The 13,663-nt window shown below is 41.5% G+C and overlaps 1 protein-coding gene across 1 annotated transcript in view; it reads right to left on the bottom strand.

Moving 5' to 3' along the window:
• LOC140202441 (uncharacterized) overlaps positions 1 to 13,663 on the bottom strand; it is a 78,300-nt gene that overhangs the window by 29,498 nt on the left and 35,139 nt on the right. The window contains exons 28-32 of the mRNA XM_072267308.1: positions 11,556 to 11,768; positions 9,869 to 10,039; positions 8,749 to 8,889; positions 6,651 to 6,703; positions 6,367 to 6,484 (exon numbers count right to left, since the gene is read on the bottom strand). Of these exons, the coding sequence (XP_072123409.1) occupies positions 6,367 to 6,484; positions 6,651 to 6,703; positions 8,749 to 8,889; positions 9,869 to 10,039; positions 11,556 to 11,768 (696 nt within the window). The remainder of the gene's footprint in view (positions 1 to 6,366; positions 6,485 to 6,650; positions 6,704 to 8,748; positions 8,890 to 9,868; positions 10,040 to 11,555; positions 11,769 to 13,663) is intronic.

Below are 13,663 nucleotides of genomic sequence, written 5' to 3' on the forward strand. Positions count from 1 at the left end.
CCAATAAAAATTGGAACTGATATTACTTAGTTAGTTAAACTCAAATGAACAAGCACATGGTCATCATCTTGAAAAATTCAATTGATTCCAGAATCTTTATTGCAAATTAGAAGGTAGCAAATATAATCACAATTTTCAAGAAGGGGGGTTGGAAGAGACTGAAAATATTGTTGATAAAATGTTATTACAGAAGGATTAACAGTGAACTTTGAAAATAATAGGACTGAGGAGCTGTTGTGGTTTTATGAAAGGGCACCATTAGCTAAGGCTACAATCAGCAGATTGCATTAGGGAAAACCAGTTGATATGGAGTTTTTGAATCTTCTGAAGGCCTTTTAGAAGGTCCATTTAAGAGATTTATAACAAACTGAGGGTGCACAATATTGGGGTAATATGCTTTGTGTGGATTGAGTATTGGGTAATGGTCAGTAAACAGAGTATAGCGATAAATGGTTGTGACTACTGGAGGATCGAAAGGGATCTGGGGCGTAGTCTTTTCACAATCCATGCCACTGATTTAGATGAGGGAATCTGGCAAAATCTATCTAAGCTTACTGCTGATATAACATGTCCTCTGAGAAGGGAAGGAGGGGATAATATACCAATTATTTGAATGGGTGAGGATATGGCAGATATATCGTAATATGGAAAATGTGAAAGCAGCCATTTTTGTAGAAAAATGAAAAGTTTTTTTAATGATTGAAAGGTGTCAGTATTCAGAGGGACCTTCATGACCCTGTAGACGACCCTGCTGAGAATTAACATAGAAGCGCCAAGCCAGATTAAAAAATTAAGATGCTGAGGCCGAGGGCGAAGGAGAAGCTGGCATTCAGCTCATTACTCCGTGAGGCTTTACTCACCTCAGCGCTGAACTAACTGCAGCTGTGGCCTGCAAGCATCGCACTCACCTCAGCACTGAACCTAGCCCCACAGCTGTGGTCTGCAGCCATCAATGCTCCTGGATAGGCTGCGCCACTGAACTGGCCCTGTGACTGTGGACTTACTTTTGGGGACCCTGTGATTCATGTTCTAAGGATTTTTTTAAATTGTTTGCACAATTTGCTCTTTCTTTTTCACATATCGGATGTTTGTCTGTGTTTGTGGAGTGGGGATTTTAGTGAATTCTACTGTGTCTCTTTGTTTTTTTGTAGCTGCCTGCAAGAAGATGAATCTCAAGGTTGTTAATGGCATACATATGTTGATAAGATTTAAGATTTAAGTACATTTATTATCAAAAAATGTATAAATTACACAAACTTGAGGGTTTGCATGCTCATAGTTAGCCACAAAGCAAGAGCCCAGAAAGAAACAATTAAAGAGAGAAATAAAAGACCAGTACTCAATATGCAAGTGAACAAAAAAAAACAAATCATGCAAACAATTAAAGCGAACAACATGTCACCAGGTTCAGGTATGGCCCAAGTGCGGAATGAGAAAAACCGAAGCAGGCCAATAGTTCACAAAACTGTAATGCGAACCGTGTTAAAAGGAAAATAAAATAATAAACACTAGGCCAAACGGGGCCATTAACTAAAACTCTCAAATGGGAAACAAAGCCCACACTGCAGCTGAAAAGAACATCTAAACATTAAACGAATACTGCTAGTCTTCAGAGTCAGTTGACTTGACAGTCCAATTTCTCAGGCAAGGCCGAAAGCAAACAGGCAGCAGAGCGTTGCTGTGCTCTGTCCGTCTCGACAAGTATGGAGTTAAATACTATCACAGTTAGATAAAAATTAGCTGACGTGTGCATATTCACAAGCGCAATTGCCATATCTACTGCGCTGCCGAATCTGTGGTCGTGACAGGTCTCTCCTCTCTAGGTGCAGCCTCTAAGACGCCACAGACCTGTGTCCGCTGGAATTCCCGGATCAGCGACTTATCCAAGATGTCCCTCGGTGGGATCCAAGTATGTTCTTCTGGGCCATACCCTTCCCAGTCTACAAGGTACTGGACCTTCCCACATACCTGGTGAGATGCCAGGAGTCACCACACAGTATAGACAAGGGAACCACCTACCAGGCGGGGAGGAGGGGGAGGTGGGGTGACTGGGGCCAGGGGAGAGGTAGTAACTGGCTTGAGCTGGGAAACATGGAATACTGGGTGGATCTTCAGTGATTCTGGTAGACGCAGTCTATAGGACACCTTGTTGACAGCCTCTTCCACTCAAACGGTCTCACATAGCGCGGTGCCAATTTCTAATATTCGACTTTCAGGGGGAGATCCCTTGATGCCAACCAGACCTCCTCTCCTGGTTTGAATGGCCTTACCTGTTGACGGCACTGATCAGCCTGTGGGAATGTTGTTTCTGGGCACACAGCAGAGAAGCCCTGGCTCGACTCCAGGTGGCCATGGCTCCCACAAGAGAGCACAAACCCTTCCAAAAGCCGGAAGTGAACTGTGGTCCATGATCAGACACTATGTCCTGAGGAAAGCCATGGAGGCAGAACACATGTTGAACCATGAGTGTGGCAGTCTCACGAGCTGATGGGAGCTTGGGGAGGGCAATGAAGTGGGCAGCCTTGGAAAATTGATCCACAACGACCAAAGTGGTGGTGTTTCCATTAGATGGGGGCAGACCAGTGATGAGATGATGAGATCTACTGAGAGGTGGGACCAAGGACAGTGGGGCACAGGCAATGGACACAACAGACCCACAAGATGCTGGCGTGATGTCTTGTTCCGAGCGCAGGTGGGACAGGCAGATACAAAATCGTGGATATCCTGGGACATAGATCGCCACCAAAATTATCTCTTTATAAACTTCTGAGTCCGTTGAATTCTCGGACATCCAGCCAGACGGGAGGAGTGACCCCATTCCAACACTTTGGAATGCACTGCCGCAGGGACAAACAGCCGGTTGGGAGGTTCCCCATCCGGGCCTGGATCTGATTGTTGGGCGGCTCTCACCTCTGCCTCTATTCCCCAGATCACCGGAGCAGCGATACACCAGCGAGGAAGAATAGGCTCTGGATTGGCATTGACCTCAGATTTGTCGAACTGCCAGGAGAGAGCATCGGCCTTTGTATTCTTGCCGCTGGGACGATAAGTGAGTATGAAATTGAACCGTGTGAAGAAGAGAGCCCACCGGGCTTGACGATAGTTGAGTCTCTTAGCATCCTGAATATAGGAGAGGTTCTTGTGATCTGTCCAGACCAAGAATGGATGCTCAGCCCCCTCCAGCCAGTGTCGCCATTCCTCCAGGGCCTCCTTGACAGCCAGAAACTCCCTTTTATCAACATTGTAATCCCTCAAGTGACAGGAAAGAAAGGCACAAGGATACAGCCGGCTATCCGCAGACGAGCGCTGAGAGAGGACAGCTCCAATGCCGACACCTGATGCATCTACCTCGACAATGAATGGCTGAGATGGGTCTGGGTGTTGCAGCAGTGGGGCAGTAGTGACACGTCGCTTTAGCTCGGAAAATGCTTGGTCGGCATCATCTGTCCAATGGAATCCTGCTGAGGTCTTCTCGGTGAGTGCATTAATTGGAGCCGTGATAGAGCCGAAATTCTGGATGAAGTGGCGATAAAAGTTCACAAACCCCATGAAGTGCCGTACCTGTTTGACTGTAGACGGTTTGGGCCACTCTGCAACTGCCTGAGCTTTACTAGGGTCCATTTGAACACTGGATGGGGTAAGTATATAGCCCAAAAATGACACCTGGTCTTTATGGAAATCACATTTTTCAGGCTTGGCATACAGGTTATTTTCAAGAAGGCTTCTGGGTACTCTCCGGACATGCTGGACGTGCTCCTGATGAGAGCGAGAATAGATAAGGATGTCATCTAAATACACAACCACAAACTGGTTCAACATGTCCCTGAGCACATCGTTAATCAAGGCCTGGAATACAGCGGGGGCATTGGCCAGACCAAAAGGCATCACTAGGTATTCATAGTGGCCATTAGAGGTGCTGAAAGCCATTTTCCACTCATCCCCTTTTCTTATGTGAATCAGATTGGAAGCATTGTGCCCATCAATTTTGGGAAATATGGTTGCTCCCTGGAGATGTTCGAACACAGACGCCAGCAAGGGAAGAGGGTAGCGGTTCTTCACAGTGATGTTGTTCAGGGGCCGATAATCGATGCAGGGACGGAGCTTGTCATCTTCCTTTTTCTCAAAAAAAGAAGCCCGCTCCTACCAGCGACGTTGACAGACGGATAAACCCCATGCTCAATGCCTCCTTAATGTATTCCTCCATGGCCACTGTTTCAGGATGAGAGAGGGAAAAGAGCCGGCCCCGGGGAGGACCAGTGCCAGGTAGGAGGTCTATGGCACAGTCATATGGCCAGTGTGGGGGCAGGGTGGTGACCTTTCTTTTACTGAAAACCTCAAGGAGATCCGCATATTCAGCTGGAATCTCAGACAGGTCCACATCCTCAACTGACACAGGAGAGGATTCATGGAATGGAGCTTGAGCTGGACCCAGACAGGTAGACAGGTATGCCGGTCCCCATTCTTTGAGTACATTCAGAGACCAGTCAACCTGTGGATTATGTCAGGATAACCAGGGGAGACCAAGTACCAGTGGCAGTCCAGGTGAATTAACCAGATAGAAAGCTATTTCTTCATGATGGTTGCCTTCGAGCACCAGTTGGAGGGGTTGGGTGGAAAGGTGGATCTGGCCGGTTCCCAGAGGCTGACTGTCCAGCACCTTGATGTTGATCTTTTCCCTTAATTCCTGAGTTGGAACTCCCCATCTTTGAGCGAGAGAGATGTCCATAAGATTCCCGGCTGCACCAGAGTCAATAAGTGCCTTAAGTTCCTGGATCTGAGACCTGCACGACAAGGAAGCTGCGAGCATTACAGAATTAGGGGAAGCTGACTGAAGAGAGAACCCACCCGTCAGGATTCCCCTCCCTGCTGACGGGTTTTTTCTTTCACTGGACACTTGGAACATGCCGCCCGGAAGTATCCTGGATCACCATAGCAGAGGCAGGAATCTGTCCTCTGGTGCCGCTCTTGTTCCTCCAGAGACAGGTGCGTGTGACCCACTTACATAGGCTCCTCCGTGTGCGTGGGCTGGGTGCTGGGTGGTGAGGCGGGGGGGGGGGGGGGGAGAGGCTGAGGAAAGATGATGATCAGGATGAGTAGGAAGTTTGAAACATTCTTTCCCTGCACCACTCAGTTACCCAGTCGTCACCTCGATTAGCCAGATTAATCAGGTCATCCAGACTATCCTGCTTGTCCCGGACAGCGATCTCATGCTGGACCCCTGCGTTCAGTCCATGCTGGAAGGCAGTGATGAGAGATCTCTCATTCCATCCCGTCTCTACTGCAAAGGTACGGTATTTAACTGCATTGTCTCTCACCATTCCTCTGCCTTGGTGCAGGTCCAAGAGTCAGTGGGCAGCCTCCTGACCCCGTACTGCCCTCTCTCTCTCTCTGCTGGGTCCATCTTTGTGTAGTTGAGACTTGCTGGCACTGGGTTCGGATATGGCCCAAGTGCGGGCTGATAGTTCACAAAACTTTAATGCGAACAGTGTTAAAGAGTAAATAAAACAATAAACACTGGGCCAAACAGGGACGTTAACTAAAACTCTCAAGTGGGAAATGAAGCCCATACTGCAGCTGAAAAGAACACCTAAATATTAAACGAATACTGCTGGTCTTCAGAGTCAGTTGACTTGACAGTCCAAGTTCTCAGGCAAGGTCAAATGCAAACAGGCAGCGAAGCGTTGCTGAGAGAGAGAGCCTGTGGTGTGTCGAATACAAGTCTCAACAAGTATGGAGTTAAGTACTATCACGATTAAATAATAATTAGCTGATACGTACAAATTCACAAGCGCAATTGCCGTATCTACTGCGCTGCCGAATCTGAGGTCATGACACAACATTCCAAACCAAAACTAAGTTCTGAGATCTGAACCCCGGAGCAGCCAAGGTTTATCAGTTCATAATAAATGTACTTTGAACAAGTTGCAAACATGCCTCTTGAAAAGAGACCAGTGTACAAGTGTAGAGATGTATTGCTCCAATTACATAGGGCCCCAGTGAGACTACATCTAGAATGCTGGGTATGGGCTTGGTTTTACTACCCAAAGAAAGGTATTGTGATGCAGGAAATAAACGTGTGTTCACAAATTGAGCCCTTGAAGAAAGATGAGCAAGATTTTAAAAAGGAAATTCATCTGCAAAAAAGTTAAATTCTTCATTGAATTTATAAATTCAGTAGACAAATTACTTTCATATCTTTCAATACTCATGTGGGCTAGCACTTTTTCATACTAGAGGTGCAGTTTGACAGTGTGTTCTTAAAGACCTCAGAGAAACCTATCAGAAACTTTTACTGATATCCCAAAAAAATGGTATTGTCCCATGTTATACGGGTGAACATGGAGTTTAACTTCTATATTAGTTTACCTGATCAGTGCTCAGTGAAGCCCTATCTTTAGTGGCTTCAACAAACTTTTGGAATTGTTCATTGGTCAACGTGGTTCCTGCTGTGCAACTGAAACCTTGCAGCACAGAGGATGATGCGCTGTAACACAGATGTAATACAAATGTAAATTATCAAATTTTTCAAAGCTTAGTATTTAAAATATCTGCGTAAATTCATACTGTTACTTTAGAGCATTTTATGCATTATATTAACCACATTCCACGGGAATATTCACTCCAATGCAAAATTTACACATAATACTTACACACTGAAGTTTAGGTTACGATTTTCTGTCAAAGTCCCAAAAAACACAGCAGCCTAAAAATAATAAATAACATCTGTACATTTGTGTTTTCACAAGTTTTAACTCAACAGCAGGTGCTACTTATCTATGGTCAGCGGTTCTTGCCTTTTGACTTGTAAACATTGATGTCCATTTAAGGCAAATTAATAGCTTAAGTAGAAAATATTGCCATTTGCATTCCAAACTAAAACTACTGATTTTATTAGCATGTACAATATAATATTAAATACATATAAACAGAAAAACTGGGCTTTTCAAAAGTTTTTTTCAAGTCAGGAGTCATTGTGTTCTTTTGGACTTTATTTTAGATCACATTTCGGGCTGTTTTGAATTCGGTCTTTTATGATGTGACATTATAATGCAATGTTATCTGGGGGAAGAAATTTCCATTAAAACCAAACGCTCTGTGACAAATTTCAAAAGACGTTTGAAATCAAGAAATTGAGTTTGAAGTATCCTTGACCAAAGCTAGTTAAACACTAAAGATTGAGGTAATTAATATTTGAAGCAGGCAATGGGATAAGATCATGTCTGATTAGTGAGGGGAATCAAAGGCCCTTAGTGGTGGCAAGAACATCTGCTCCACCAACTTGTCCATCCATGGCATGAAATAGAGAAGTAGATTGGGGTGGAGTGCTACACAAGCTGGGAATGAACTGTTGCAGCACGTGGGAAACTATTGGAAGGTGTGTATTTATAAAGAGAACAGAATATCTATTCTGCTCACTTTTTAAGGACACACAATCAAATAGTTGTCAGGAACACGTTTCAAAGAAGCTACTTGAGATATGAAACAAATTTTTAATGGTGTTTCATATTTTTTTAAAGTTGCCTTGCGTCTGATCCATTGGCTAAAATAATCACTGATCTGAATAACAACAGTCAGTCACAATATTAATCAAAATGAATGTGAAATATTAGAAAAAGTGCAGTCTTTAATATCACCAGCCACACTCTCAGATAGTTTCACAATTTATTCATTGTTTAAAAAATGTTTTCCCCACCATAGCTTTTGCCAATCTTCAGAAACATATGCTTAATCCATTGTATAAATCTTATTTGGACACTCACATATTTTCTTGGGCACTTACATATTTCCCAAAGAGCAGATCTGAATTAGACAGCATATTGTAACTGCAGCAAAACTAGTACTTTATAAACAGTCAAACCAGTATTTCCTTTATAAAGATTCAAACCAATTATTTCCTTCCTTTTGTCTACTGTTCCTGTTTTAATGAAGTCCAGCATTTCCATATATTTTGTTAAGTGCTTTCACAACTACAAGCCAGTCGTGATGAAAGGTCTTTGCCTGAAATGCTGACCCTTTATTCCTCTCCACAGATACTGCCTGACATGCCGAGTTCCTCCAGAATTTTGTGTGTGTTACTCTGAACTTCCAGCAGCCAGTCCTGAAGGAAGGTCTTACCCTGAAACGTTGACTCTTAATTCCTCTCCATAGATGCTGCCTGGCCTGCTTAGTTCCTTCAGCACTTTACAGAATCTGTTGTGTTTATCACAGCTACCTCAGCCACCTTGAAATTTTATGCAAATACCGACAAGTCCCTCCATTCCTGCACACCCTTTAGAATTGTACTTTCCCATTCTTCATTTTTCTTGTTAAAATATACCTCACATTTTCTGCGTTAAATTTCGCATTCCAAGTATTCTCATTCCAGTAACCTATGTACCCTTTTAGTCTATGACAAGACACTTAATTATTTTCCACACATCCAATGTTTACTCTGCAACTGTTTTAAGTTCCACTCTCTGCTGATTATTCAAACTAGCGGAGGGGAATGTACCACAACACTTTCCTTTCTGTCTTCAAACTAGCTTTTTATCCACGTTCCCACTGTCCTTTTCATTCAAGAATTTCAACTTTGCTACCAGTCTAAATTGTGACTTTATCAGACTTCCGAAAATCCATGAAATGTATGGATTACCTTCTTTAATAATTAAGTCAACTCCCCCAAAATTTAATCAAACACAGATTACCTTTAACAAATTCATTATGCCTTTGCTCGACTAGATGGTGTTATCAAACAATTTATCAACTTACTTGGTAAGGCTCCCATTGCTTGTTGTTCACAAGATTCAGATTGATATCTTTGGAAATCAGTTGAGGCAAAGAAATTTTAGTTGCAAGCATGTCTGGAACGTTCTGTATAAATGTTGTAAGATTACTTGAAGATTCATTAATCTAAAGAGGAACGAAAAAGATGAAAATGTCTAGTAACTATGCAACAAAGCAAATAAAAACCTGCAGGTGATACAAACCTGAAGGAAGAAGAAAGTGCAGTTAGTAAGCATCTGTAGAGGGAGAAGCAGACAATGTTCTGATGACATATTATTGACCCGAAGTATTAATTGTTTCTCTCACCGCAGGTGTTGTATGATTCACTGTATGTTTCCAACAGCTGTGTTTTTACTTCATTCATTTTAAACTTGGAAACTGAGATTTTTTTTGAAGCCAAACTTCCTTGTGGGGTCTAAATGTACCATGAAATTGTAAAACTAAAACCTATCCAAGCATTCCCTCTTGCACAAAGTATTGAATATTTTCTGGAATTTTAAGGCACTGAACCACAATTACACACAGTGCTCCCAGTTTGGTCAAATCACTGTTTGACATAGGTTTAACTTGCTGAATTACCTTCTTAAAGCATTACTAACCATGTCAAGTCTTTTGAGAATTTAGTTCATTTGACTCTCTGTCTCATTAGTTATAAATTGTATGCTGTATTTACAAATGTATTCCTGCTTTCCTTAGACATATTGCATTTTTTTTTCTGAGCAGCGACTGCTCTTATACTCTAGTTTGGTGCTGTCCAAAACTTATAATTTGCTTTTAAGTTTAAAATTATTAACTTAACTTGTGAATAACGGTAAAATGGCAGCTAAAACAGAAATTTGCAATTTGGCCGTTCCACTCAGGTCTCACCCCTCTGCAAGTTTCTTTCATTTATTCAAAGGATATGGACATCACTGGCGTGGCTAGCCTTTTTTAGCCATCGCCACACTCTTCAAAGCATTAAACTTCAACCGTAAATGTAAATGTTTTCATGTTTGTATATGTCAAAGGCCACCAGTCCAACTCTAAATCTAAAGGCTTACAATGTCATACAATGTAAAATGGTTATTTTTATTGCCCACAGAACACATGCTTATCAGATACTTACCTTTAGAACAACAATTTGTTGTGACGGTTCTGGAGCAAGCAATATATTTTCTACAAAGACTGTATTATCAACGGCCAGGGCGATCACACTGCTATTGATAGTTTTCAACCTGTCACTTGTAAGACCAGATGCCAAGGTTCCCATTTTCAACAAGTTTTCAACATTGTTAAACTAGTAAAAAAAGATTAAAACATGGTTAGATGCCAGGTTTATAAATTTTATTATTTTGGCAGTTTCCAGTTGACAACTTGAATATAAGCATTTCTCATGTCGTTAAAAGTGTTTTGTGAATGTTTGAAATCTATTGGAGCTGCCTTTCTACATGGTCGAATTTAAAAGTATTAGACCAAAATGAACTTTACAATTTGATAGAGTTCATTTGCTGAATGAGAGTCAGTGGTATAAGTCTCATTACAGTGAGGTTCAATGATTATCGATATTTTAAAGTGGTGGCGCAGCTACTATGTTCTAGCAGCAAAGAAATGCTGTTTTTTCATAGCTCAAAAAATCGATTAGTGTTCATAATGATAAGAAACATGAGGAGTAGACCATTTGACTGCTCGTGCCTGCCCCACACTTCATGGCTAACCCTTTACTTCTGGGTCACTCTCCTTCTCCAATCCCAGATCCCAATATCCAAAAATCTATTGATCTCTGTATTGATACATCAGCAACTGAGCCTCCACGGCCCTCTCGGTTAGAGACTACAAAGTTTCATTACTTTGTGTTTGAATTTTTTTTTGCCTTGGTCCTGTATCAGCGAACTTTTGTTTCAGATACCCCTACCAAGGCAAGTATCATCACAGTATTTACCTTGTCAGGGCCATAAGATTTTTTGTTTCAATAAGATAATCTCTCATTCATTTAACCTCAAGACAGTCCAGATCTAGTCTGATTAATCTCTTTGCAGACAGAATTCCTTCCAGGTTTGGAGTCAATCCATTCACTCTTCATTCGACTCCTCTTCCTCCGGAGTGGGCAATTAGCCAATTTTTGATTCTTTTCCTTGGAATATGACTAGTTATACTGCTAGGGGTTTCCTTGTTACATCCTAAGGGCTCCTGGCCATGTGAATTTAACATTCTCCTGCACAGAAATTCTTCTGTATGGTAAAAACGTGTTGCATGTCATACTATGGGGACAGCCACATTGGCCTCACACAAGACCAAATGGAGTAATAAACATGAAGTATAAACTTTGCTCCATCATCTCACTTGTTAGGAATATCAGACACCAATGGTTCTAATTTCTTCTTAATTAGTAGGTGATAGGGTATCGCTGGTATTTTACAACTAGTTAGTCCGGTGAATCTGCTCTAAGAGCCTATACTCAACTCCAGGAAAGGAAAAACAAAACCCTTGGTGTTGAACAACATGTTATATGAGAGCAAGCCTGCACTGCCCAGTTAATTGCACTCCTGAAGCATATACTCACTCTAGGTATCATTACACCAACGAATATAGTGCTGCATATTAAGGGGACAGTGTGTGCAAGCTTATCAAATGCAGAGAACCACGGTATAACTTCCAGAATACCAATCATACCCGACGGTTTTTAGACTGAAACTATCTAGTGCATTAAATGGTTATGGTTCTCAACAAAATTTCTTGCCCACTTCTCCTAAATGCAAATGTGGAATCAGTCATATTATATTCATAAGTACTTTTTTGATTCACTTAAATCTTACCTGGAAGTTAGCAATGATCAACTTTGTGACCAATACATTGGCTTTTTCACGAGTCCAGCCTCTAACATTACCCAGACTGCCCAGAGCTTCGCGAACATCAGTACCGTTGAGAGTATCGATCTGTGTTATTGTTAGTCCAACAGCCGACTGGCCCAGATCGATAAGCATATCAGATGAGAAGCTGGAGATTTTACCCACTAGAGCATCTGCAAGCTGCAAAAAAAAAAAAGAAATAAAACTCTGAAGGTTTTTGAGAAGTATTTACAATTGATGAGATCTTGCCAAATAATAAAACTACAATTTTAAATGCAAGGTAACTTAAAAGAAGCTGTTTAGATAAAGCTTTAAAAGGCAAGGAATGAGGTGGAGAGACGAGCACGTTTGCAAGAAGAACTCCAAACAATGATTCTGATAATAGAGCCTTCAGTTAAGAAACATTGGGAGGAAGGAGGAAAGTATGGATGACGTACAGAGGGGAAAAGAGTGGAGGGATGGGAAATAAGAGAGATAATAGGGAAAGAAGGTGAAAGAACAAGGTCTAGCTTGCTGGAATCGGTGTGTCTCAATATGGGTGGGACCTGGTGTGATGTGAGTTGCAGATAAAGGTGACTTTAGATGAAGGTCAGGAAATTGACAAGATGGACAGTAAGTTAATCATTCCACTCATGTTTCATTCCCTGAGGTGCTGTCATTCTTGTGGACAAGGTTCATTCTGCCTCACTGGGGAGGACTCTGATGACTTCCAGAATTGCAAACTGGGGAGATTGATCCAAGGCAAGCTTCAGTTAAGTCAAACAGCAGTGGTAAGGTAATTATTGATTGCTGATGACAAAATCCTGAACCTTTGCATCTGTTGGGTGACTCAAGGGAAAAATTGAGCCCTGCAGACATTATGATCATGATCAGCCCAAGACTCAATCCTTGTTGGCAAAGTGCCTGGGTCAGAAGAATTAAATAAAAAGAAATCAACATCTCATGTTCATGTTGTGCAGTACAGGTAGCCACTTTCAAAACTGGATTTATTAATTTTAAAATAGGAGGCTCTGAATAATCCAGCTCATCAGTATATTTTGAAGTACCTAATCGTAATCTTAGATCCACACATAGTGGTTTGGTTATTGTTTCTAGAGCCAAGGATACAAGAACTGGTCATGTGGCCTTTTGCTCTTATGCACCAAAAACCTGGAATTCTTCACTGACTGAGATACGCCAGGCTAGTACTGTGGAAAGTTTCAAAGCACTACTAAAATCTTACTTTTTTAATTTGGCCTACTTATAGGATTACTTAATGCCTATTGAGGTTGATTACATTTTTACATATTACATTTTACATGATTACATATAATTTGGTATATTCAATTGCATTGTATTCTATATGACATTTGTCTTTACTTATGATTTTTAATTTTGTCTCGTAATTTTATAACTATATTGATTTGTTTTTACAATCTATGTGAAGCACATTAAGCCTGCATCTTAATGGATGAAAGGTGCTATATAAATGAAGTTACTATTGTTATGTCTAATATCAGCAATATAGCTCCTCTGTCCTTTGTGTAGTTGTGGAGGGGGAAGGTTTGCAGTTGGAGGTGGCTCTTGGGTCCCCAGGTCTCTGATGGAGGGGGATAATTGAAAATCTGCAAAAAAATATGCCTTTGTCTTCACATTCCTGACATAATCTTAACCATTGCACAGAGCTCTGGGGTCAGAAAAATTGTAAGGGAAACAGGCATATTTATTTGAGGCAACAAATTTGGACAGAAAAGAAAACCATGTTTAATATTGGTGTGTTGCAATGTAATTGAAGGTCTGTTTATCTGTGTTGCCTGCTGACATTTAAAATTTAAATGACTCCTATTAGGTAAAGGAGTGGAACCCAATGTGCTTCTGTTGCTGTAGCCCATTCACCTCAAGGTTTGACATGACGTGCATTCAGAGAATCTCTTTGGCACATCACTGTTGTAACCCACGGCTATCTGAGTTACATTTGCCTTCTTGTCAGGGTGAACCAGTCTGGCCATTTTCCTTTGCCCTCTCTCATTAATGTCATTTTCGCCCACTATTCCCGGTGAACTCTACACACTGATGTACACAAAAATCCCAGATAC

Source organism: Mobula birostris, chromosome 9 (genome assembly GCF_030028105.1).
Source record: "Mobula birostris isolate sMobBir1 chromosome 9, sMobBir1.hap1, whole genome shotgun sequence".
Classification (NCBI taxonomy): Eukaryota; Metazoa; Chordata; class Chondrichthyes; order Myliobatiformes; family Myliobatidae; genus Mobula; species Mobula birostris.